This window comes from Conger conger, chromosome 9 (genome assembly GCF_963514075.1).
Source record: "Conger conger chromosome 9, fConCon1.1, whole genome shotgun sequence".
Lineage (NCBI taxonomy): Eukaryota > Metazoa > Chordata > Actinopteri > Anguilliformes > Congridae > Conger > Conger conger.
In genome coordinates this window covers 46854116-46876615 of record NC_083768.1, presented here as the reverse complement: position 1 = coordinate 46876615, position 22500 = coordinate 46854116, and the positions used below count along the sequence as shown (strand labels likewise).

General features: G+C 42.0%; 1 protein-coding gene across 1 annotated transcript in view; it reads left to right on the top strand.

Moving 5' to 3' along the window:
* The window catches only part of ext1b (exostosin glycosyltransferase 1b), a 99951-nt gene extending 77655 nt beyond the window's left edge, over positions 1 to 22296 (top strand). The window contains exons 3-11 of the mRNA XM_061254570.1: positions 2817 to 2924; positions 3757 to 3876; positions 5432 to 5564; positions 7423 to 7541; positions 9994 to 10089; positions 13935 to 14024; positions 15646 to 15806; positions 16851 to 17022; positions 17692 to 22296. Of these exons, the coding sequence (XP_061110554.1) occupies positions 2817 to 2924; positions 3757 to 3876; positions 5432 to 5564; positions 7423 to 7541; positions 9994 to 10089; positions 13935 to 14024; positions 15646 to 15806; positions 16851 to 17022; positions 17692 to 17877 (1185 nt within the window). The 3' untranslated portion in view covers positions 17878 to 22296. The remainder of the gene's footprint in view (positions 1 to 2816; positions 2925 to 3756; positions 3877 to 5431; positions 5565 to 7422; positions 7542 to 9993; positions 10090 to 13934; positions 14025 to 15645; positions 15807 to 16850; positions 17023 to 17691) is intronic.
* The last annotated feature ends 204 nt before the right edge of the window (positions 22297 to 22500 follow it).

Below are 22500 nucleotides of genomic sequence, written 5' to 3'. Positions count from 1 at the left end.
AATACAAATACTGCCGTTAAGGAGAGATGTGAGCACTAAATGAGTCTGTCTCGGTCGCGTTGATCTCACAGGAACAGAAACCGCGTCGACACGGTTCCCGTCTTAACGGCGGTTCAAAAGCCCGGCGAATATTTCGAACGACGCTCGGAGCGGTTTTCGCCCGACGTTGTAAAAGCGAAGGGCATTGATCTCCCGTCCTCGCTATAACGTCTCTTTTAAGACCGGCGCGTCTGACGCACCTCCGGGCGGTCGGGAACGGACAGGCCGCGTCGCGCGCCCCAGGCGGCCCTCTGACAACTTCACGAACTCGTGAGCGATAGCACCTCATTAGCGCAGCCCCGTCAAACGGAACGCATTTCTGAGAATGCCGGTGCGGGTCATCCGCGGTGTGGTTTCTGTCGGACCGCGCGTTTGATTTATTGTCCCTGAACATGCCTTTGGTGCAGGCTTTTCACGAAAATGGTTTTAAAGTTTTTATGGGGAAGGGGGTTCCACTAATGAGGGAGAAGTAGGGTGAGGCCCTAACGTTGGACGTGCTCTCTCTCTCGCTGAGAATGAAACCACACAGGCTTCTTCATGTGCCCACACTAGGACACAGACCTACACATGCACATGCTTTCATTTAAGTGTTCACACCCCCGATACCGGCACTAAGTGTTCGGTGCTAAGCTCCAGTAAGGTCAGAGGGTTCTCTCGCTCTGAAATGGAGCTTTCGTTAAATCCATTAAAGCCAGTTAATGATGTTGAGAAAATAATGGCGTGTTTCCAACCGGGCGCTTTCCCTGTACTGTCGTGTACATGTGTGAGCGTGCAGAAGGGGATGAGGTGGTTGTGGTAGGGGCCACAGAATGCTTATAGCTGTGGGATGAGTGAGGGTTCTCTTGGGCAGGCCACTGAATGACCGGTCTGCTGAGTCAGACTGCGGCACCCTTCAGGCTACATGCTTAGATCTGGGAGAGCATCGATACTCTGGCTGTGTGTCAGTGTGACTAGCATTTGATTCTGATTGAATGGGGATAAGCCCTCAGAGCTGTACACTCCTTTAAAGGTACAAGAGGTAATTTCTGACTTCTAATAGTCAAGAGCGGAATTGCATTAACAAACACCCTCAAACCCCAACACTGTTTATCCCTCCCCCTTCTCTGTGAATGTGCTGCCATTGAAACCCCCCTATTGGCTGTGGCAATTATAACCAATTTGCAATCAATGAGCTTGAATTATTATACAGCTATACAATGTTTTGGTACAGAGTGTCAATCCGTGAATTGTATATTTTGAAACTGAATTTAAAGACTAGCCTGGGATTTACAATGGTCTTGAAACAATATTTTAACACAAAAATCTTACTTATTGTCCCTTTCAACATACATGCTTGCACCATGTTCAGTCTCCCTCCTTCCATCTTTCCCACTACTCTCCCCGTTTCCAGTCCTCTCTTCCCCCACAGACTCTGTCCCCTGTCTCCGTCTTCCTTTCCCTCCCTCCCTCTCTTTATTTATCCTTTCTCTTCTCCATATCCTTCCCTGTCCTTCCCTTTCAATGTCCAACACACTCTCTCTCTCTCGCTCTCTCCATCTCTCTCTCCGTCTCTCTCTCTCGCTCTCTCCATCTCTCTCTCCGTCTCTCTCTCTCTCGCTCTCTCCATCTCTCTCTCCGTCTCTCTCTCACTCTCGCTCTCACTCTCTCCGTCTCTCTCTCGCTCTCTCGTCTCTCCGTCTCTCTCTTCTCCTCTCTCCCTCTCCCTCTCCCTCTCTTTCTCTCTCTCTCTCTCCCCCCCCTCTTCGCTGATCCTTGTTAAGGCAGCGTGAGCTAGTCTCATAGCCGTCTCTCCTGATTGGCTGAAGGGCTTTTCCGCATGGCAGAACCGAGGAGTCCTGCAGCACACGGATCACCAAAGTCAGCAGCAAAGTTACTGTAAAAGAAAAGTTCCAGCAGAATGCTGGCCTACTTTCCTCCTCTCTCATCCTCCCATTCTCTCACGCTCATCCCTTTATACGCACCCACACTGATTGGCAAGTACGTTAGACACGATGTGTGCGCACGTGGGTGCATCCACCTGTGTGTGTGTGTGCGTGAGCGTGAGCATGCACACAGGCTGCATGCATATGTGTGTGTGTGTGTGTCTGCATGTATGTGCGTGTGTGTTTATGCGTGTGTGTATGCGCGTGTGTGTGTGTGTGTGAGAGCGATATCCGTAACAGTGCTGTGTATGTCTCCTGTATCCAGGCTGCCTGTGTGTGTGTGTGTGTGTGTGTGAGATATCAGTAACAGTGATGTGTATGTCTCCTGTATCCAGGCTGCCTGTGTGTGTGTGTGTGTGTGTGTGTGAGATATCAGTAACAGTGCTGTGTATGTCTCCTGTATCCAGGCTGCCTGTGTGTGTGTGTGTGTGTGTGTGTGTGTGTGTGTGTGTGTGTGAGATATCAGTAACAGTGATGTGTATGTCTCCTGTATCCAGGCTGCCTGTGTGTGTGTGTGTGTGTGTGTGTGTGTGTGTGTGTGTGTGTGTGTGTGTGTGTGAGATATCAGTAACAGTGATGTGTATGTCTCCTGTATCCAGGCTGCCTGTGTGTGTGTGTGTGTGTGAGAGAGATATCAGTAACAGTGATGTGTATGTCTCCTGTATCCAGGCTGTCTGTGTGTGTGTGTGTGTGTGTGTGTGTGTGTGTGTGTGTGAGAGATATCAGTAACAGTGATGTGTATGTCTCCTGTATCCAGGCTGCCTGTGTGTGTGTGTGTGTGTGTGTGTGTGTGTGTGTGTGTGTGTGTGTGTGTGAGATATCAGTAACAGTGCTGTGTATGTCTCCTGTATCCAGGCTGCCTGTGTGCCTGTAATGCTGAGTAACGGCTGGGAGCTGCCCTTCTCAGAGATCATCAGCTGGAACACCGCCGCTGTGATCGGAGACGAGAGACTGCTGCTGCAGGTACGAGTAACGTCTAAATGTTACAGAAATAACCCCCTTTCCTCCCTCTCACCACCCTCTCTGACGGTGGGCAGATGCCGCCCCCTCATCACTGGCAAAGTGTCCCATAGCATATCCTAGGGACCGTCTTGCTCTGGTACACGTCTCTGTTTCCTGCGTGGGCTGAGGTGTAGATGAGGGTGTAGAGCTTCACGGTCAGAGCTGGGAAAGTATCATTGGCTAATGGCCACGCCACTCACAACAGGAAATATTGCATGTGGCCCAGCCAAACGTATTCTCCCATCCAGTCAGACGGCCAGGAACAGTCACATAAATTATGCACAGATGAACAGTGTTTTTGATTCTCTTTTTGCCTTTCTTAATTTGCCTATACATACGGAACATTTTTCTAAGCAATGAATATGAGGTTAAAGGTCAAAGTGCAGACTGTCAGCTTTTATTTGAACATCGTAATACATGTACAAATTATATAACACCCCGCTCTCCCTTGAGTATCAGGATGAAGAAAAACATTTGGGGCAAGTGGCTTCACATGTATTTATGATTAGTCAGGTGTGTTCAGTTGCAGGTATGCAGTGTTCACATGTTCATTGCCTTGCTGTGGAGGCATTTGTTTAACTTGAGCAGATGAGATTGATGTACGAGACATAGGCAAAACAATAGGCCTGCCAAAATAAACAGTTTGGAACATCATCAAGAAACCAAGGCAACATAAATTCTACCACTATCCAAATACTTAGAGACTTCACTCTGTAGTATCTACTATCTGTATACTGCTGTCAACCCTACTGGATGCCTGCCTTCTTGGTGACTTGGCTTCTTGTACTTGTAGATTCCATCCACAGTCCGGTCAATCCATCAGGACAAGATCCTGGCTCTCAGACAGCAGACACAGTTCCTGTGGGAAGCCTACTTTTCCTCAGTGGAGAAGATTGTACTGACTACTCTAGAGGTAAGGCATGAAAAAACAACCGCGTGAGGGTTAAAGCCCATTCAAACATGCATGTTGGTGTTTGCATATGCAGTACATTTCCATGAATAAGTATTTGCCCTCTTCCTGATTTCCTGTAGTATTGTATATGTATCACAGTAAATATCACAGACCTTTAGATATGTCATGTTAGAACCTGAGTACACACAAAACATATTTTTAGATTATTATTTCGCTTATTTAATGAAAAAAGTTATCAACCACCCATTTCACCCCTGTATAATAAAACTGAAATAATTGGTTGTACCACCTTTAGCAGAAATAATTGCTGCCAGGGCTTCACATTAACTCCCTCCTCCCGACAAATTCGGGCAGTGTAAGTATATGTTCGGTTCTCGATGTGGGTGGCTGAACTAATAACTGAAAGTATAAATAACTGAAAGTTATCCTCCTAACTGGTCCAGCTTGGATGGCCACGCCCTTTGTTGCTTCAAGATGCCCAATTTAATTTTGTCCGGGCATTATGCAATACCCACATTACTTTCGGATCAGAACCACCAAGATGATAAATCTGGCTCTTGCTGAAAGCCCAGTGTGTCTATGGACGGACACTTCAGCCTGTACACACATGAATATTCAATACTTTTTCCTTATTGTTAGTTTGCTTGCATGTCAGAAAACATATTATTTAGCTTTCTAAATCTGTATTAAATAGTATTCCAACCAAACCAAATCAGTAGTAAAATTTTAATATTAAACTGAAGTCGTGTATATTCAGTTAAATGAAAATCGAGCAAATCATGCGATGTAATTAAATGAATGAATTTACGGCGTATTCATCCCCACAAAAGGAAAGGGACAGCTTACGATATGTAAATGGCGTTCCTCCTGTAGTGCCAACATTACACAGCTCATGTTTATTCATACGCCTTCTATACAAATCTTGTAAAAAATCTGAAAAGATATGGGGATGCATCCCTAAGCAAGCTTAATTCTCTCTACCTGCTGCAGCTTGTGCGTTTTATACTCCTGTCCCGTCTTCCCATGAAACGCAGCTGCCACTCAGGCCCTCCAGAGAGACGCCGAAGCTAATCACACATTTTGAACTGGTTCTCATTTTATCCTTCCTTTTCTTTCCATTGCTCTCTGTGCAGGTGGTTTTAACTGTTGGTTTTAGGTTGAGTGGTTCATCCGTACGGTTTATGAAAGATTGGCAGAGAAATGTTATGGTTAATGAGAAAAATTGTCTCTGCCTGAAATGTCGTAGCTTCTTACACTGTGCCCCTTAACTGTCAAAAGTTAGCTTTATCCACAGGTTAACAGAGTGACATTGTGTTATGGCATTGTGATAATGACATACATTTCTCCCTAAATGTCAATCCTCTACCTTTCGCCTGCTCCTGGCTTCCAGCTTCACCTCTTTTCTGAAGTAAAAATAAGATAAAGCCTGAAAGAACAATGGTATTGCTCTGGACTGGAGGCCTGTCCCCTGGTGTAAACAAATGAGGTTGTTAAGTGCTTTTGTTCGCTGCTTTGAATGAGTGGATAAGCTGTACTGATTCGATATCTGGTATAGATCATCCGGGACAGAGTGGTCCAGCACCCGATCAGGAGCAGCCTGATGTGGAACAGCCACCCTGGAGGGCTCTTCGCCTTGCCCCAGTACTCTCCTTACCTGGGAGATTTCCCCTTCTACTACGCTGGGCTAGGTGAGTTCTGCTAAGGCCTCGAGATTCACCGCTCTGGCTGTGACTTACGGACCTTCCGTTACAAAGAGAAACATTCCTTCGTGAAAGCTTTGGAATGACAGGGTAAAGAAATGTGTCAGATTAGGTGTATATGGAAAGCCTCAAACCGCTATTTTATTTGTGTGGTAATCCGCTGGTGAATTTCTTCCAAGTGGATTGCAACTAGCTTGGGTTTTTGAAATGTTATTATCCTGAACTACCTGGCATCACTGCCAAGCGTTTTTTTTTTCCAATGGCCTTTTCACTAATCCAATTCCAAGTAAGGTCCTACTGCCATCGGCACTGGCACCGGAGTGCTGTCACAGCAATATCACTGCAGCAGTAACTGTGCCTCACGGATATACATAAACCCTTCGCCACCAAAAAATAGTATTCTGCCATAGCAACGAAATAAAGCCAAAAATAACCCCAAGGCATTCCAATACAATGGTCACAATGCTGCTCACTCAAGTGAGGTAATTGGAATAGTGAGGTAAAATATATAAGGTTCAGCATACTGCTAAGTGCTGTTATGGCAACAAATTATCTGGAATAGTTCCAAACTTGCCAGGAAGAAGGTGGAAGTTCATTGTCCCTATGCGCAGTGAGGGAGACAGAGGACCCAAGGATCACAGTTCAAGAAGTGAAGAGTTTAGTTGTATCGTGAGGTCACGAATAGCTTTGCCAAAGGTCATTTTAACTATGACTGCCACTAGGTGCTATAGTCTGTCGCACAAAGTGACAAACCCCTGGGCAGACAGAAGTGATGGATGCAGGGAGGTAGCAAGAATGTCGGTTTTCACCGGCATTTTATTTACCTCACAGGAGTGGGGGAGGGAGAGAGAGCAAGAGCAAACTTATAACTGAACAAAAAAAAGCTTTCTTGTCCTCTCTTCAAATGTGCTAGGTGGTGTGCCTTCACTTTAATTACCTTGGTCTAAAAATAATATACAAAGCTCAGGAGGAACACCCACATGTCAAGTTCATTAGCCTTGATCATTTTTAATATCTGTAGTATGGTCTCTTCGGTTTTTACTTTCATTTCCGCCATCTGTGCCACCTGCACGGCAAGCAATTTTGTGTACAGCTTTGACCTGGCGTTTTGTGATAGGCAGTGTGAGGGCACAAAAAAAGCTGAGCTGACCAAACCTGCTCGACTCTGCTCAGTGAGGACAACGGGACGTGGCCAGTAGTGAATACTAATAGCTAAAGGAGGCTGCCTGTTTTGAGACTGCTATACGGATTGTGCCATTCCTTTAATGGTACAATAGGTAATTTCTGACTTTTAACGGTCAAGAGAGGAATAGCAGCAACAAACACCTTCAAACCACAACACTGTTTATCCCTCCCCCTTCTCTCTAAACACGCTGACATTGAAATGCCATTGGCGATTTTCAACCAATGACCTTGAATTATTGTACAGTTATACAATGTTTTGGTATACAGTGTCGGGCCGTCAACTGTATATTTTGTAACCTGAATTTAAGGACTATAAAGAGAGGCAGAGGGTGAGTCAACATGACCGTGAGCCTTTTTCAATGATAGGAAGGGATTTACAATGGTCTTGTAACAATGTTTTAACATAAAAGTCTTACCTATTGTACCTTTAAGTGAAATTGTAGTTTCAACATCCGCAATTAAACCGGAAATTAAAGGAGAATCGGCGCAGTAGTCACAAAGGTTATTCCTGCGTGTGTTAATCTAATCCATCTGAGAGGTGAGGGCAGAACAAAGATGACTTCTTTTCTACACTCTTGCAAGGCGGAAGGGGATTTTGTGTAATAGATTAATAGACCAGGTGGGCTCAAGTTCTTACAGTGTTCTTGCGTTTGTCTCCCAGGCGTTAAGCCCTACCCCAAGTTCACCGCGGTCATCCATGCTGTGACTCCCCTAGTCTCCCAGTCTCAGCCCATTCTCAAGCTCCTGGTTGCTGTCGCCAAGTCACAGTACTGTTCCCAGGTAAGTGTGAATACAGGTGCAAGAGTGACACGATGAGCCCTCAATAACTTGTCATATTGGCCTCCAACAAGTATTGAGTTCTTGGGATGGGACAATGTAAGAAAATATCTATTTTTATATCTATCATCTTAAATGAAAATAAGTAGTAAACAAAAATATTAACAACCCAAATACAATTTCTTTTGGACACTGATCACATTAAGCTCCAAAGTATTAGAGCATTATGAATGCATATTGTGTTATTTTGTACTCAGTTGTTCTTTGTATGTTACACTATAAAAAATACCATGTTCTTTAATAAGGTTACTGATTTTTCAAAGTTGTCAGACAGGAAATAGTTCTAATGTGGAAAAATGGCCTAATGGATTGTTTCTATTGGGTCTCAAAAGAAAAGAAAAAAATAACTATAAGTATTGGAAATTCAGAATGTCTTTTTTACAGGATATCAGACCTCCTTTCTGGTCCATTCTGGTGGGATCATGTGTTATTTCTTCCCTGTTATATACATGAAAAGATTATATTACCTCTGAGGATAATCTTTGCTTCAATTTTATCTCCATGAAAAACTATTCTTCTTGCTCGCATTCTGTCAAAATGCGAGCAAGAAATATGCTCATTAAGAAGACAAATTTTCTAAGGGTTTCCTATCATTGTGTTGCCTTGCAGCTCCGTGTTTCTGTCAAGACAAATGAGAACGGGAGGGCAGGCCCAGTAGAGTGTTGCACACTGTATTTATGGAACTGGGGAGGGCTAGGGGTTGAGTGGAAGAGTTCTGGTATTATGGCTCAGGCCAGATAGAGCATGTTCTTCGGGGAAAGCAGAGAACTGGGAATAAGAACAAAACCTAGGCGTTTTGTTTCATTCCCTTGTACAGCCTCTCTCCTCTGAAGGGAAGCGAGCCAGAGAGGATGAGATAAAAATAAAAAAAACTTTGTTTTGATCTGTCTCTGGTAGAAACACTCCCCGAGACAACAGGCTACCCGCTGTGACTGTTTGTTCCTTGGTTTGCCGTCGAAAGGAGGCCCGGTACAAGCGTCACTCACACCCCCGCGGGAATGTAGGGAGAAGGGGACTACCAAGAACATCTTCTGATAGTTCCACTCTCATTCCAGTAGTTCAACGAAAATGTGTGCTGTGATCAGTCTCATTCTATTAACCCTATCAGTTATATGGCACTCAAGCATACAGTAACTGTCATAAAATCCCAAGAGTGTCATATGACACTTATTCAACCAATCAAAATTACTGCTACGCTATTGTTTTGAGCCCCTATTTAAACCCTACTAAATTCTGAACTTTCTGAACTTTCTCAAACCAAAGCCCTTGGGATTTGGGTGTAGCCACTTGATATTTGGCTTGGGACTGAATTTGTTTGGTCTAGTGTGTGGATGGTCCCTACAGTCTGGTAACAGATCTGGACTTGGCGGTGGGACCACAGAGCGATGCATAATTGTCTAGCATCACCCAGGAAGGGTGGCATTCAGTCAGCCAGGACTCTCAACGCTCTGCAGCAACTCCTGTTGGTCGATCACCTACTGGTTCCTCCATCTGCGCAAGAACTGTCTTAAGTGACTTCAATTCATGTAGGCAAGCTTGATGTGTGGGCTATGTTGTGAAAATAAACTACAGCTTTACTAGTTTTAGATGGGAGAATGTGCTTATCTGTACTCTCCTGAGTTGATGGTGGACGTTGCAGCAGTAAGTGCAGCAAGAGAATACAACTGGGCATTCCAAAGTGGAAGAAAATGGTGGTGAAAAAATTACATTATGGTCACACACTCAGCACCTGAATGGTTCACATGCTTGAGACTTTTATTATTTAAGGCCTGAAGGAGTGTCTATAGACCAGTCTCAAAACTTAGACCTCTTCTTTATCCCATTTATTTGTACATGTGACCTACAATTGCCTCAGTGACTCCTAAAATAGGTTGGCTCCATTGCGCTGCACTGTTGATGCTTGCCTGTGAAGTAAAAATGTCGACCTGAATCAACATGTGGTGCTACATGTAAGTGTCATAAATCCCCCACTAAAGTTAAATGAAAATGGATGTTTAACTGTGAAGTCAATTGATGGGGTCAATGAAAGGTGTAATTACCCACAAGCCTACTGAGCGCGCACAAAGTGACATGTCAAGTGAAATGTTGCTTGATGAGAAATGAAGTGAGTGTATTAGATGGAGGGCATGCTATTTTCTTCTCATTTGCTGGTGTCAGGTTGAACTGGTTAATGCAGTGTTTGAAAAATCGAAACATTACCATTCCCAACGCAATACTGAGATGCCTCTGCCCTCACTTGCGAGGTTTAACATGCTAAATTGAATGCTGAATACTTGGGTGAGGGGAAAAATGGTGTAAAAATGACTCATTTTTGGCAGTCATCAGAGAAAAACTGAATTGATTTCGATCCAGCCTCACTTACAGCTTCTCTGTTTTTCTCGGTTTGTCGTAACAGATCGTCGTCCTGTGGAATTGTGACAAACCTCTGCCTGCCAAGCACCGCTGGCCCGCCACGTCTGTGCCCGTCATCGTCATTGAGGGGGAGAGCAAGGTCAGCCATCTTCTGCATCTCACCACCGTTGCCTTTGCATTACTCTGCCTGCTCAAGGTCAAGGCAAATCACAAAATTGCTTGTTTGAGAGCAGTAGAGGGACACACAGCGCAACCTGGCTTTGTGGCTGGTGCCAATCAAACTGTGTTGAGCCTAGACCTGGGTCAAATACATAATTGGATTCAAATACTTTTCTGTGCTCGATTGATCTTTTGTGGTGTCAATTGAGCCTGCCAAGAAGCCACTTTTTGAGAGAATATCATAGGTTCCAATACATCAGACAAGCTCAGTAAAGCATTGGAAAGTATTGAAGTCAACACAATAACATATTTGACCCAGGTCTCTTTGAGCCAGACTTTCCTGGCATCTTTCTCTCTCTGAGGTTCTGGGATGGTTATCTTCTCGCAAACCAACAATACAGCGCCAAGTCTACAGACCAGCCTTTGGGTTTTGAATTTTGGCTTTTCAAAGCTGTTCTGTCAAGAAAGATTTATAAGGGAGGCCCTTTAAACTTTTAAGTGCAACACCAGCCAGCGCTGGGCTCTGCTATTGTTTTCATGGCTTTGCAGCAAGTAGAGTCAAGGCTGTGAAAGAGAAAGTAGGAAAGAAGCCCTGATTATCCATTGAAGACTCACCGCCGAGTCTCTCTGAAAACCACACATTTCCAGCCCTCCATTTCCCTGTTCCAACAGAGTACAGATTACCCCTTGGGCAAATGTGTCAAACTTCTAACATTACAAATGTTATGCATTGCTTCTGAAATGCGATACAAGCTGCCTCCTCCCATTCAAAGTTGAGACAATGTGCCGTTAAAACGCTTACCATTATGGTGATATTGAATTTCATTCAAGATTTATTGCACTGTTCATCTCGGAGTAGTTTATAGTGATATGAGAAGAGCCACCTCGATCTTCTCGGCATGCACAGCAGCTGTGTTACTCTTGAGCACTGTGATGGTGAAGGTCTTGAAATATGATGGGTGATGTGGGAGACATTTAGTGGGAGAGCTTTATTTATCCAATTAAACCATCTGGGGGATGATTTGACAGTCAGATCTAGAGTAAGAGATGTCACTAAGGGGCACACAAGCTCTTTGAAATAAGCACAATGGGATCCAGTAACTCAGCGAAGTCAGTTTTTACTATCTGAAATGTCAGTCGAGCATTTTGTTTGAGCTATATACTACTTGCAAGTGACTGTTTGACTGGTATGAATGAAACATTGCTGTATGTTACTTATTAAAGAGTGTCAATTGCAGTAACTTCGCGAACTATAGCTACTAACTAAATACAAACATGAGTAACGTCAGTTAAATAGTTAGCTAAATGGCTTGTGTGGAAAGCGACTAATAAATTCAGCAGATGTTTTACAAGACATTAGACCAGGGGTCAGCAACCCTGATCCTGGAGAGCCACGGGGTGTGCTAGATTTTGTTGTTACTCAGCACTTAATTGATCAATTAAAGCAGTCGATTACTCAGTTAACTGGCCTCACCTGGTTTCTTGGGTATGAATTGGTTGCTGGTATTAAGGCGAAAACAAAAAGCAGCACACCCTGCGGCTCTCCAGGACCAGGCTTGCCGACCCCTGCATTACACCATGTTTTCTTAGCTCATTGGTATCACAGATATCACAGTATAGTCTCAAATACAGTGTTACAAAGCTGCCAACAGCGAGAATCGTCTTGGGGGTGAAGGCAGGGCTGACAATGGGGGCGTAAATTTTTTTTTTGTGTGTAAACACAGGAGCGAAGCAAGGAAATAACTCATACATGCCTTTCAGATTAAAGAATTGTGAGTTTGTCAGAACCAGTCTTTGTGTTTTTGACAGAAAAGTGAATCCACTTTCAGAATAACATTTTCCACATTACCCATTTGATACATTTCACCAAGCAACTGAACATTATTATGTATACCCAACCACTCTTTGAAATAAACCATTAAAATCCCCAACCTTAACTTAAATATGTTTAAATGTATTCAATTTAAATTATTGATTGTAAGTTATTATTACTGGGAAGAAACATCTTAGAAATGAGTTGGTAGGTATTGATTTCCTGCACAAGCTCGAGAGATACAACAAACCTAGAGCCACCTGTGTATTTTGACATTTTAAACAGCAGCCCTATGCCTTATGTTTTACGTTACAGTAAACTGCAAAAAGACTAAAATGCTAGAAATAGTCTGACCTTCAGAACTGGATCTTGGTATTGTGCGCTTGTGTCTGTTTGTGTGTGCGTATTAGTACCTGCGTGTGTATAATTTCTGTATGGGAGGACCTGAGAGAGTCACAGAGCCACAGAGCCCTTTATGTCAATGTAAGCTCTTGTGCCATTCTTGCACAATAATAATGAGCTTTCTGTGCAAATATTTAATATCATGAATATGTTGCAAGGATATACATCCCATGGCATGTAGTATATACGAATCTGAACAATAAAACATGTTTTGTCTGTGCCAAAAGAACAGCTTTCATATCTGGATTTCCTCAAGGATACATGTCTTATTTTTTACCACATCCAAGTTCATTTACATAATCTGTTGCAAAGCTTTGGATCGGGGAGAATGTCCCAAGAGCCAAAATGGCACCCATCAACACTAACAGTGTTCCCACTACAGGATGAGTGTGAATGCATGTTACATTAGTCACATTTGTCACAGCTTAATTGTTCAAATAAGCCAATGAATTTGTCTTTCATTCTTGAAATAAATGAAAAACGGCAAGTGTGGTTCTGTGAAAATGAATGCTGAGTTGCTTTTTTGGGGAAATGTGATGTGGAGGAGTTATGGTAGTCGGTTTTTTGATGAGGTGAAGTTACACTGAATATTACACACACGGATGGGGCTAACACATTTCTCTACAACTAAATTACAAATTTGTAATATCTCTGCTCATAGATGGTTCTAAAACGCAGATAATAGCATTTCTAGGTACAAGTACTTTTGTAGAATTATACAACGGGAAACCGACAACAATGATAATTACTCACGATAAATTTTAAGTAGACATTCTATCAACATTTCTCTGAGCTAGCACATTTTTAGAATGAGAAACTATTATGCATTTTATCTGCTATCTGCTCCAAAATGCAGAGAAGGTGAGGTCCCCCCACACTTGTTTTACCACTCACATTACAAAATAAGGAACTGTTGTCATTAAAGCAATGGCATGTTAAAATAGTTTATACATACATAGTTTATATATTTATGGTTTAACGCTTTCAAACTGTATGTCCTGTTATCATAGTGATTGAAAATTGCAGGCTGAAAAAAAGGAATGAATGCAAAAAAAACTAACTAGTAGTGAGGTAAATCTTTTGGCTAGCTTTAATGGATCTATCTGTTTATACTTTGAAATGCTTTGAATCAAGTCACTTTTGCCAAACGTCAAGTCAAAATAAATATTTTATTTTATTTTATCATTCTTCTGCTTCCTGATACTGCAACAGTCATCAACAGAAGTTGAGGGAATTCATACCCAAAAAAAACTAAATATGAATAAGGCCGTTTTACTTTGAGTATACTGTAAATTGTTACAGATTCTGGTGTGTTTATATACTGCTTGTTTTCTTAATACAATTCTGATAAGAGTGCAAACTCTTAAAAATTGTGGGCGAAGCTATTATGTGCAGGCTGAAATAACTGAAAGCCAATTAAGATGTATTGTTCTTTGTCATGCTACACTGTGATTGATTCATACTGTATCACTCAGCCATTGATTGGACATTATAGCTTTACCTATCCAGGTTTTAATAAAGCTTTACTCTCTCCTGGGTGGCACCAGACCATTATGTGGCACTGTGGCTTTCTCCTAATGCCCCGCTCTGCTCTGTTCTGTCCATTGCAGGTGATGAGCAGTCGATTCCAGCCGTACGAAACGATTGTAACTGACGCTGTGTTGAGCTTGGATGAGGACACCGTGCTTTCCACCACAGAGGCAAGTCATCTAGTGCCTCAAAGCACTTCCAACCCATTTACAAGTCTGGCACTATCCTACTTGGTATCATAATTGATGCTCGACACTTGGGCTAACCAGTATCACGAAAGGTTGTGTCTTTGTAAAATAACTTGATTTCCTAACCAGGGTAAAGATATGTGTGTTCAAGCAGGGTGTTGCTGCACTCTGGATATAATCTGTCATAATATGCAGAAGCCCATGTGCAGAATTAGCCTCAGCTGTGTTTGAGGTCCAGGTGCTAATGAGGCAAAGGGTAACTTCACTCATGTGGGCTTTGCGCAGCTCTAAACACACACACACACACACACACACACACACACACAGAACTGAAGCACATGTGGTTAATTGTTTGGAAGGTATACATTATCTAAATGACCATTTGGCTCATTTCAATGCCAGGCGGCACTGAACACAAATTGGAGTTTACCAGCATTTTGCGGCCCCTCTCCCTCCTGTTGTTAATCATGTGCAGGCTGAGGAAGAGCAAAGCCATGGTACTGTCTGTGTTCTCTCTGTGGTGTGTCCATTCTTCACAGAGCTCTTCTCAGCTCTGTACACGTGTCCTCCAGCTTCTTCCAGTTGTTTATGCTTTTAATGTTGCACGCATGCAGGTAGTTGGGTCTGAAAAAAGGACTAAAGGAATGCAGTGGAGACTCATTTGCCCGACACACAAACACTCGGTTCTTCATCCCCTAAAGTAACAGGCGGGCTCCACTGTTGCGCCTCACTGACGCCGCTCTCCTCAGATAAGGGAAAAGCCACTCTCTACCTCCTGCCCAGCTTACGCACACATTTACCAAAACCCTCTGCCTGCTGAAGAGGGCTTTCTTAAGTCTGTTCTGTGATCAGCGCACAAGTCTCATAAGAATGGATAACAAACGGGATGGTTCAGTAATGGTGGTTTTTTAGCCTGCCTGGCACCCAGGCTAGCTCTGTTTGACAAGCCAGTAAATTGTCAGGCAATTGCTGGAAAGCCATACCCGCCCTTGGGAGTCTCTACTTTGTTAACCATTCAACATTAATTTATCTAATGACTGTAATTATTCATTCTTGCATTAATAAAAAGGAAAGCATTTATTAATGTTATAAATGTTAATGAATTATTTTGCAGCACCTTTAGTGAAGTAGACACATCCTGTCCTTTGTAACTGTCTCACGAATACTTACTGGACAAGAATTAATTAACTAGTTTTTAGCACCTGTCCTGAAGTCATTTGCAAGGGTTGAGTGATGTCTATGTGGGAACAGTCACTGCAATAAATGATAATGCTTTAGTAATGTTTTAAAAAGGATTAATTTATAGTGTCTTAAAATAACGAACTACTGCTAGAAAATGGTTTAAAGGAAGGCCTTAAATCAATAAAAAAGTTTTATGCATGCTTTTAACAAAGAATTTGTCACAGTACTTTTCACAGTATACCCTGGCCTAAATTCACACGGAGCAAGTCAAAAGAGATAGTGACTAGAAAAACTCCTTGGATGGCATTCAAGAATGCTCTGGAGGAACTACCCTGAACCGGCCATCAAATTGTATTTCCATGGTGACTGTGCTCCAGCATGGATACATGTGTCTTCATGCCCCGGTGTGGTTCATCTACAGGTGGATTTTGCCTTCACGGTTTGGCAGAGCTTTCCGGAGAGGATTGTGGGATATCCGGCACGCAGCCACTTCTGGGATGCCAACAAGGAGAGATGGGGCTACACTTCCAAGTGGACCAATGACTACTCCATGGTGCTGACCGGTGCTGCTATTTACCACAGGTAACCACACAAGGAGGGGTAGAAGTGATGACTAGAACAGGATCTTGAATTGGGGCAGAAGTTGTGGAGTGGTGGTTGAAGCCCTGAATTGGGACAGCAGTGTACAGTAGTGATTAATGTGATGCATTGGGGCAGTGTTGTAGACTGAGCAGTGTTGTGCTTAGGATGGTGGATTAAGGCGCTATTGTGGTGTTGGTTTTTATCCTGGGATTGGGCTAGTTGCACATGGCTGTAGTTAGGGTCGTAGCACCTTAGAGCACTACATTGGAGCACTAGATTTAGTGCAGTGGTTACCATGTGCAGTAATTACTTTGCCGACACTTCTGTAACCCGTATGACTGCAGGGTACTCTTAGGTACCTTGGTGAAAGAATTAACTAAGGAAATAAGTGCCTGAAGTTATCAAAGTTAGACCTTTTTAGTGATAGCATTCACATTCTTATATTCTTCACAATAGTCGTCTGAAACAAGATGAAAGTGACAGCAGTCAAACTCATTGCATCCAGTTAAAATAAGTTCTGGAAGCATCCACAGCAAGGAGAAGATGAGATGAATCTTTATTGTATACAGAGATTTTGTAGGAAAATGTGCTTCTCCACAGGATACGTTTGCATGTCAGCTCCAGAAAGATACAGCTGCTCTGCATATAGCCTCAGAAACTAAGAAATGTACTGTATCTAGATCAGCAATGAACGATCAAACCAAAATGTTCAATGAAATACACAATTCCTTAATCCCAGCTACATTTCAATAACTGATTTTGTTGAAAGAGCCTTAGTCTCTGGGTATCAGCCATTGTAACTATGATACCTGTGTATGAAAGCTTTTGAAGCTTTAATCCCACAGCTCCATCTGCAGTTCTGTCCATATCAACCTGCAGTTTGGTGCCGATGTTCTCATGAATTCGAACAGTTACACCTTTATGTGTGAATCCAAAATATGTATACCCTAGGTATTCGAATGTGAATGTTTGTCGAGTAGATAAAAAATAAAACGTATTGCCACTCTCCTCATGTTTTTCACTCCTATCTTCTCTTCTTTGCAGATATTATCACTACTTGTATACCAACTTCTTGCCTGTCAGCCTGAAGAGTATGGTGGACCAGTTGGCAAACTGTGAGGATATCCTCATGAATTTCCTGGTGTCTGCTGTCACAAAACTGCCACCGATCAAAGTCACACAGAAGAAGCAGTACAAGGAGACGATGATGGGACAGGTATGGAATCACAGCTTCTCATCCAAATACAGTAGAGTGAATTCATGGTATGTCATGGGACATGAATTCTCACCTTCACCTCCCTTAGATCTAGAATAAAAAGAATATAAAACCAAAAGAACAGCTAGTTACTTCAACATTTCTTGTTGCTGAATCCGAGAGTCGGATTTCCAGCAGTTTCTTGAGTCAAAGAAACTTCAACAATATACCCAAATGTAATTTTCAGAATTCTGATCTGATCAGACAATTTATTATTTTCTTTTTTCAACTTTTTTGAGGATGCTCTTTACAAGTACTGTATTATAATGAAGAATTCTTTGAAAAAGAAATTGAACTTCTTTACTTCTAAATTTCATTACCATTGCAGGCCTTGTGTGTGTCTAGATGAGAAACGGGATATATATGGCAATCAAGTGTAACTACTGTAAAATCAACCTTATACTGTTTAAACCAAACAGTATGACTGCTACACTTTTTCAGCCCCTATTAAAACCCAACTAAATTCTCAACTTTCACAATTTTCTCAACCAAAGCCAAAACCCCTTTGGATTTGTGTGGAGCCACTTCATATTGGTCTTGGGACTGAAGGGGTTAAAAGGTGCAAAAATGTGAAAGTGACTAATGGTGTTCCCACTCTGCTTTTGTCACCCCCTGTCTCCATGGTTACAGTCATCTCGGGCCTCCCGCTGGGCTGACCCGGACCACTTCGCCCAGCGACAGACCTGCATGAACAAATTCGCCAGCTGGTTTGGCGCCATGCCCCTGGTCCACTCCCAAATGAGACTGGACCCGGTCCTGTTCAAAGACCAGGTCTCCATCCTGCGGAAGAAGTACAGGGACATCGAGAGACTCTAACGAGAGGGAGCCCCCGCCTCTGGGGGCCAGCAGAGACAGGAGGAGAAGGGGGGAGGACCTGAGAGGAGCAGGCCGCTACACGGACAGTAGGCTCACCCTTCAGTCAACCCCGCAAACCCCTCGCAGCGCATTGCCAATGACCGCAACCGCAACCACAACGAAACTAGAGACACGTCAGGGGAACCGCACATACAAGCGCTCAAACTACTGACTTAAGAGACTTTTGGGGAAAAAACTTTTTAAAAATATGAATGCCGCTAATAAGTGCAAACCTAGGATGGGGGGAAACGTAGGAAGTGTCTGTATCGGGATGTCCGCAGTAATTCCCCCGTTGTACCGCGCCAGCCCCCCTTCCTCAGCCTCTGTGGTTTTATGGTTATTTTTAATTACTACGCAGGATTTTTTCAAGACCTATAATTTTATTTCGGTTTCTTTTCTTCATCTGATAAGCACATTAAACCTCCGGGTCGTCATCCTTCTTAAATGCAAACCACGCATGTGTTCACAGTGCCTAAAAACAGCACAGTATTAAGTAGGTCAAATTCCCTGACTGGAGAAATTGCATTAATTTCATGGTTCTGTATGCGTATTCAGTGTGGATGGCTTGTGTGCAAAAATCCCCTTTCCATCTCCATTGGGGATACACTTGTTGAAATGGTCCTGCGCACCCAAGATATCATTTCAAGGCATTTGAATGTCATGTTGCCATTTATCTTCAGTTGCATTTTGAAAAGGCAGGGGTTTCATTTTGCATAACCGCATTGGTGAAAACTATTCAAAACCATGTCCTTCATCTCACAGGATGGAAAAGGTACTTATTTTTCAGTTCAGTATATATGAAGCAGTATTCCTGCCAGGTTCCTGTGTGTTGCATTTGGGAAAAGAGTAGCTGATATTTATGGAAATTGAATGTGCAATCCAATGACGTTCCTGGAGCTCCTTTTTATGCCTTTCAAACTGCTTTCATATTCCCTGGCTGTAATATCAAAGCAGACGGCATTAAACGCGAAAGGAGATCTTTGCTTGTTTTACTTCAGTTTTTTTCATTTTTTTTATTGAATTATAATTGGTTAATAAAGATAATACACTGCATTCCTAAAATTTTAAGATGATTTCAAATGTCAGTCCCCTTTGAAGTACAATCAAGTACATTTTATGATGACATTTTCCTATAATTTTAACCGATTTTGTTTGGGAGTGGAAACGGGATTGTGACAATGTTATGATGCATGCGATGTTTGTTTCGCATAACAATCTCCCGGTTTCCATTCTCTCACTTTAACAGTTTTTATTGCTGAGTGTATGTTTCCATTCAGCCTGTTTCTAAAGCGTTATCCTTTTATGCAACGTGAAAGGAATACAAATGTGCCCAGTGACAAGTGTGAAATAATCAGGGGCATGTAAAGGTCAGAATGACTGGCACATAGAGCGATTTAAAGATATTATTAAGTGTGTGGACAAAGGGATTAGCCAGATAATACAAATAGAATGAACCCAGGGCCCTGTGTTATGGTGGAGAGAGGAAAATATCTCCTACTGTGGCCCACCTGTCCCCATTGTGACTTCCTGTAGCCCTTGCATAGGCACTTTTGTGACCCTCTCATTTCTCACAGTTCTTTACATTTCTTTTTCTCGTTGATTAATTTCAAGGGAATGGTGCTTGGAATAAAAGTAGACGGTCCCTTATCACAATCTGTAATAAACTTTTAAAGAGCGGTGGGCTATGTTAGCCTTCGCTTGAACAGGTACTTGAATGTCTGATGACTTGAAGGAGCGCGTGCAAGTGGCCTTTTTTGCGAAGGCGACCAAACTTAAAGCGCCAACCTGCTGTGAGTCAAATCTGAATTGGCTGACGCTTTGTTTTGGGAGCATCATACTTCAAATGAGGTCTTTTTATTACTTTGTACCATGTGAACTTAAGTAAATGAAATGTGTATATCTCATTTAACCAGCAATCAAACAAATGAAGCTTGTAAAATGTGTTCTGTACAATATCCAGTTCATGTGGAGGGCTTATAAAAACCTTGACCCTGTTCGCACCAGCAATCATATCATTACAGTATATGTTACCAATTAATGAAAACTGCAGGAAAGTCATTGACCGGACTTTTATTTTGATGACTGGCTTTATTCATTGGACATATCAGTCTACCAAAAAATATGTATCTTGCAATTCAGAAAGTGCAATTCATCTGTTATACTGGGGAGAAGGTTCATTTCACAGTTATCCACCAAAAACAAAAATGTTACCCATCAACATTTTTCAGACTCATTCAGGGACTACTCGGCACATAAACGTGTGAGTCACTAAGATGAAAACACCAGGTGTAATTCCGTAATCCAGCCAGGTACGCATCATAACATTATTCATACAGTAGGCTTTATTTCAATTGGAAATGTGACCTTTGCTGGTATCCTTCCGGAATTATCAGTTGGCATCCTTGCAGTGAGTCCAACTATCCACACCACCACTGATGTGGAATATTTTCAACTGATTGATTCAATAGACAGTTTTTCTTTAGCTTTTCAAATATTTACTCGTATATAAATAAGTGATTATGTCATTTGAAATAAAGAACTATTTTAATTTATTTTTGGTATGCCACATTTTTATGACCCAGTATCATAGTTGTACATACGGTCTATGATACTATAAGTAGGAAAACGTATTATTGATCCTAATACAGAAAGAATGAAATTACTGTACAGTAATAACCTCATTATATAATATCAGGCTAAACTGTCTAATGGCTGACATATTAAATTCATATCATGCCTTTATCATCTCATGTCAATCTCGATTCCGCACAAGAACACATTGCAAAAGCAATTTCGAGACCTTGCAGAAAGCCTTGTCATTACTGTACATAGATATGGATATTTATTTTCATGTAGGAACAAAAGCTGAAATTGTACTGAACAATCTGGGGATTACTTAGCCAGGGAAAAAATTGAAAGCAAAAAAAGAGCATATCTCTCACCCCTACAGATTAACAATGAAGCCAACAATTTGATTTCTGCTTCATTTAAAAAATATTTCATTTCAAATGCTTAGCCCCAGGGAAGTTTACCCTTCAGGTAGTACCATCAAATCTGTTAAATCCTGCCAGACCAATATAAGACAATATAAGAGTCCCATAATGTATCATGCATTTGTTTAGTTTTATCCATTTTCATGAAACGGTTTTCATCACCATCCTCCTGGCATTTTTGCAAACCATAAACATGATCAAGTGGTATTTCCCTGAAAACATTTTTTTAAATATATTTTGTATTCATTCCAGTGACTTGTTTCCAAATTGAATGAAGTGTCATTCTTCATGTTTAACCTCTTAAAATGTGCCCAGATTGGTTTGGCGTCATGGTCGGACATATCAAGATTTCACAAACCATGCTCATCAGGGATGTTTCCTTGCTGTGTTGTATGGCCCTCCCCCTCATAAAAGTGAATTTAAATTCCAAGTGCTTGTTAAATGCCAATTGTGTAAAATACTATGAATGATTTCAGAGAACAGCCCGAGGTGGCCTTGAGGAATGGTGCACTACTTCCCAAATATATACATATATTGTTTTCCTTAATGTGTTTTTTTTTGTTTTCTTTCATGTTCCTAAATCAATTTCAATGTTGAGCTTCATTCACTGACCTGTATGAACAGGTGGTTCATTTGCCAATTCACTGCAATGTAGGATAGTGGTCTTTTGTCTGGAAATAGTACACACCTCAGCAGTGGGAGAGCAGCTGACACACTGTAAACACATGAAAACAACCTGTATGATACCAAATAATGTATGCATGCTGTGTGTAGCAGTACAGAACTGTATTCCTTCTAATATCTAATCAGAATTATTGTATTTGGGTACTAGTTATTCTGTCATATGTCCAGATGCAAACATTAGGAAACAAGTGTGCAAGCGTGTGTGGGTGTATAAGCACACTGAATTATGTGTCCTATGGTCATCTGATATCTGTATATGTGTATATTTTGGGAGGTGGCCTGTACAGGTGGGGAATGTGCCTTTACAGAAAGACACCTCTGCTTCAGCCATTAAGTCATCACCCTGAAGATGACTCGAGACATCGCGGCTGTTTTGTTTACTTTGTCAAACACTGGAGTTTTACTGCTTTCATAACTCTGTTGGAATGTGCTGCAGAGGGCCCGATCCCGATGAGACACTCACCCAGACCTGCATGCATCTCGAAACTTCACCTTTGACTATTTATAACAACGCATCACACAAACCGCGTTTTTACTTTTTCTTTCGTTTTTGCTCCTCCCTGGCCCCGCCCCCTTTGTCCCTCCTCATCCCATTTGTAATTAACAAATGACTTTTATAGAGTTAATAAAGAACAATAGACAAATGACAATTTTGTAAGGATGATTTTATAAAAAAAATAAAAAGAAATCATATTTGATGATACACCTGTTGTTTCCTTTTTGTGGGTGCAGCTCAATGGGTCCTGATTGTTTTGCAAATTGACTTTCCGGTTTTAATGAACAGGGATTCATAAGTGGAAGATTATGTCACGGAGTGGCCATCATCATTTATCTTTGGAGAGGAAAGGGGTGGACCAACATACCTCTGATCTTAGTGGTACCTGTTCATTGATCCAAATTATATACT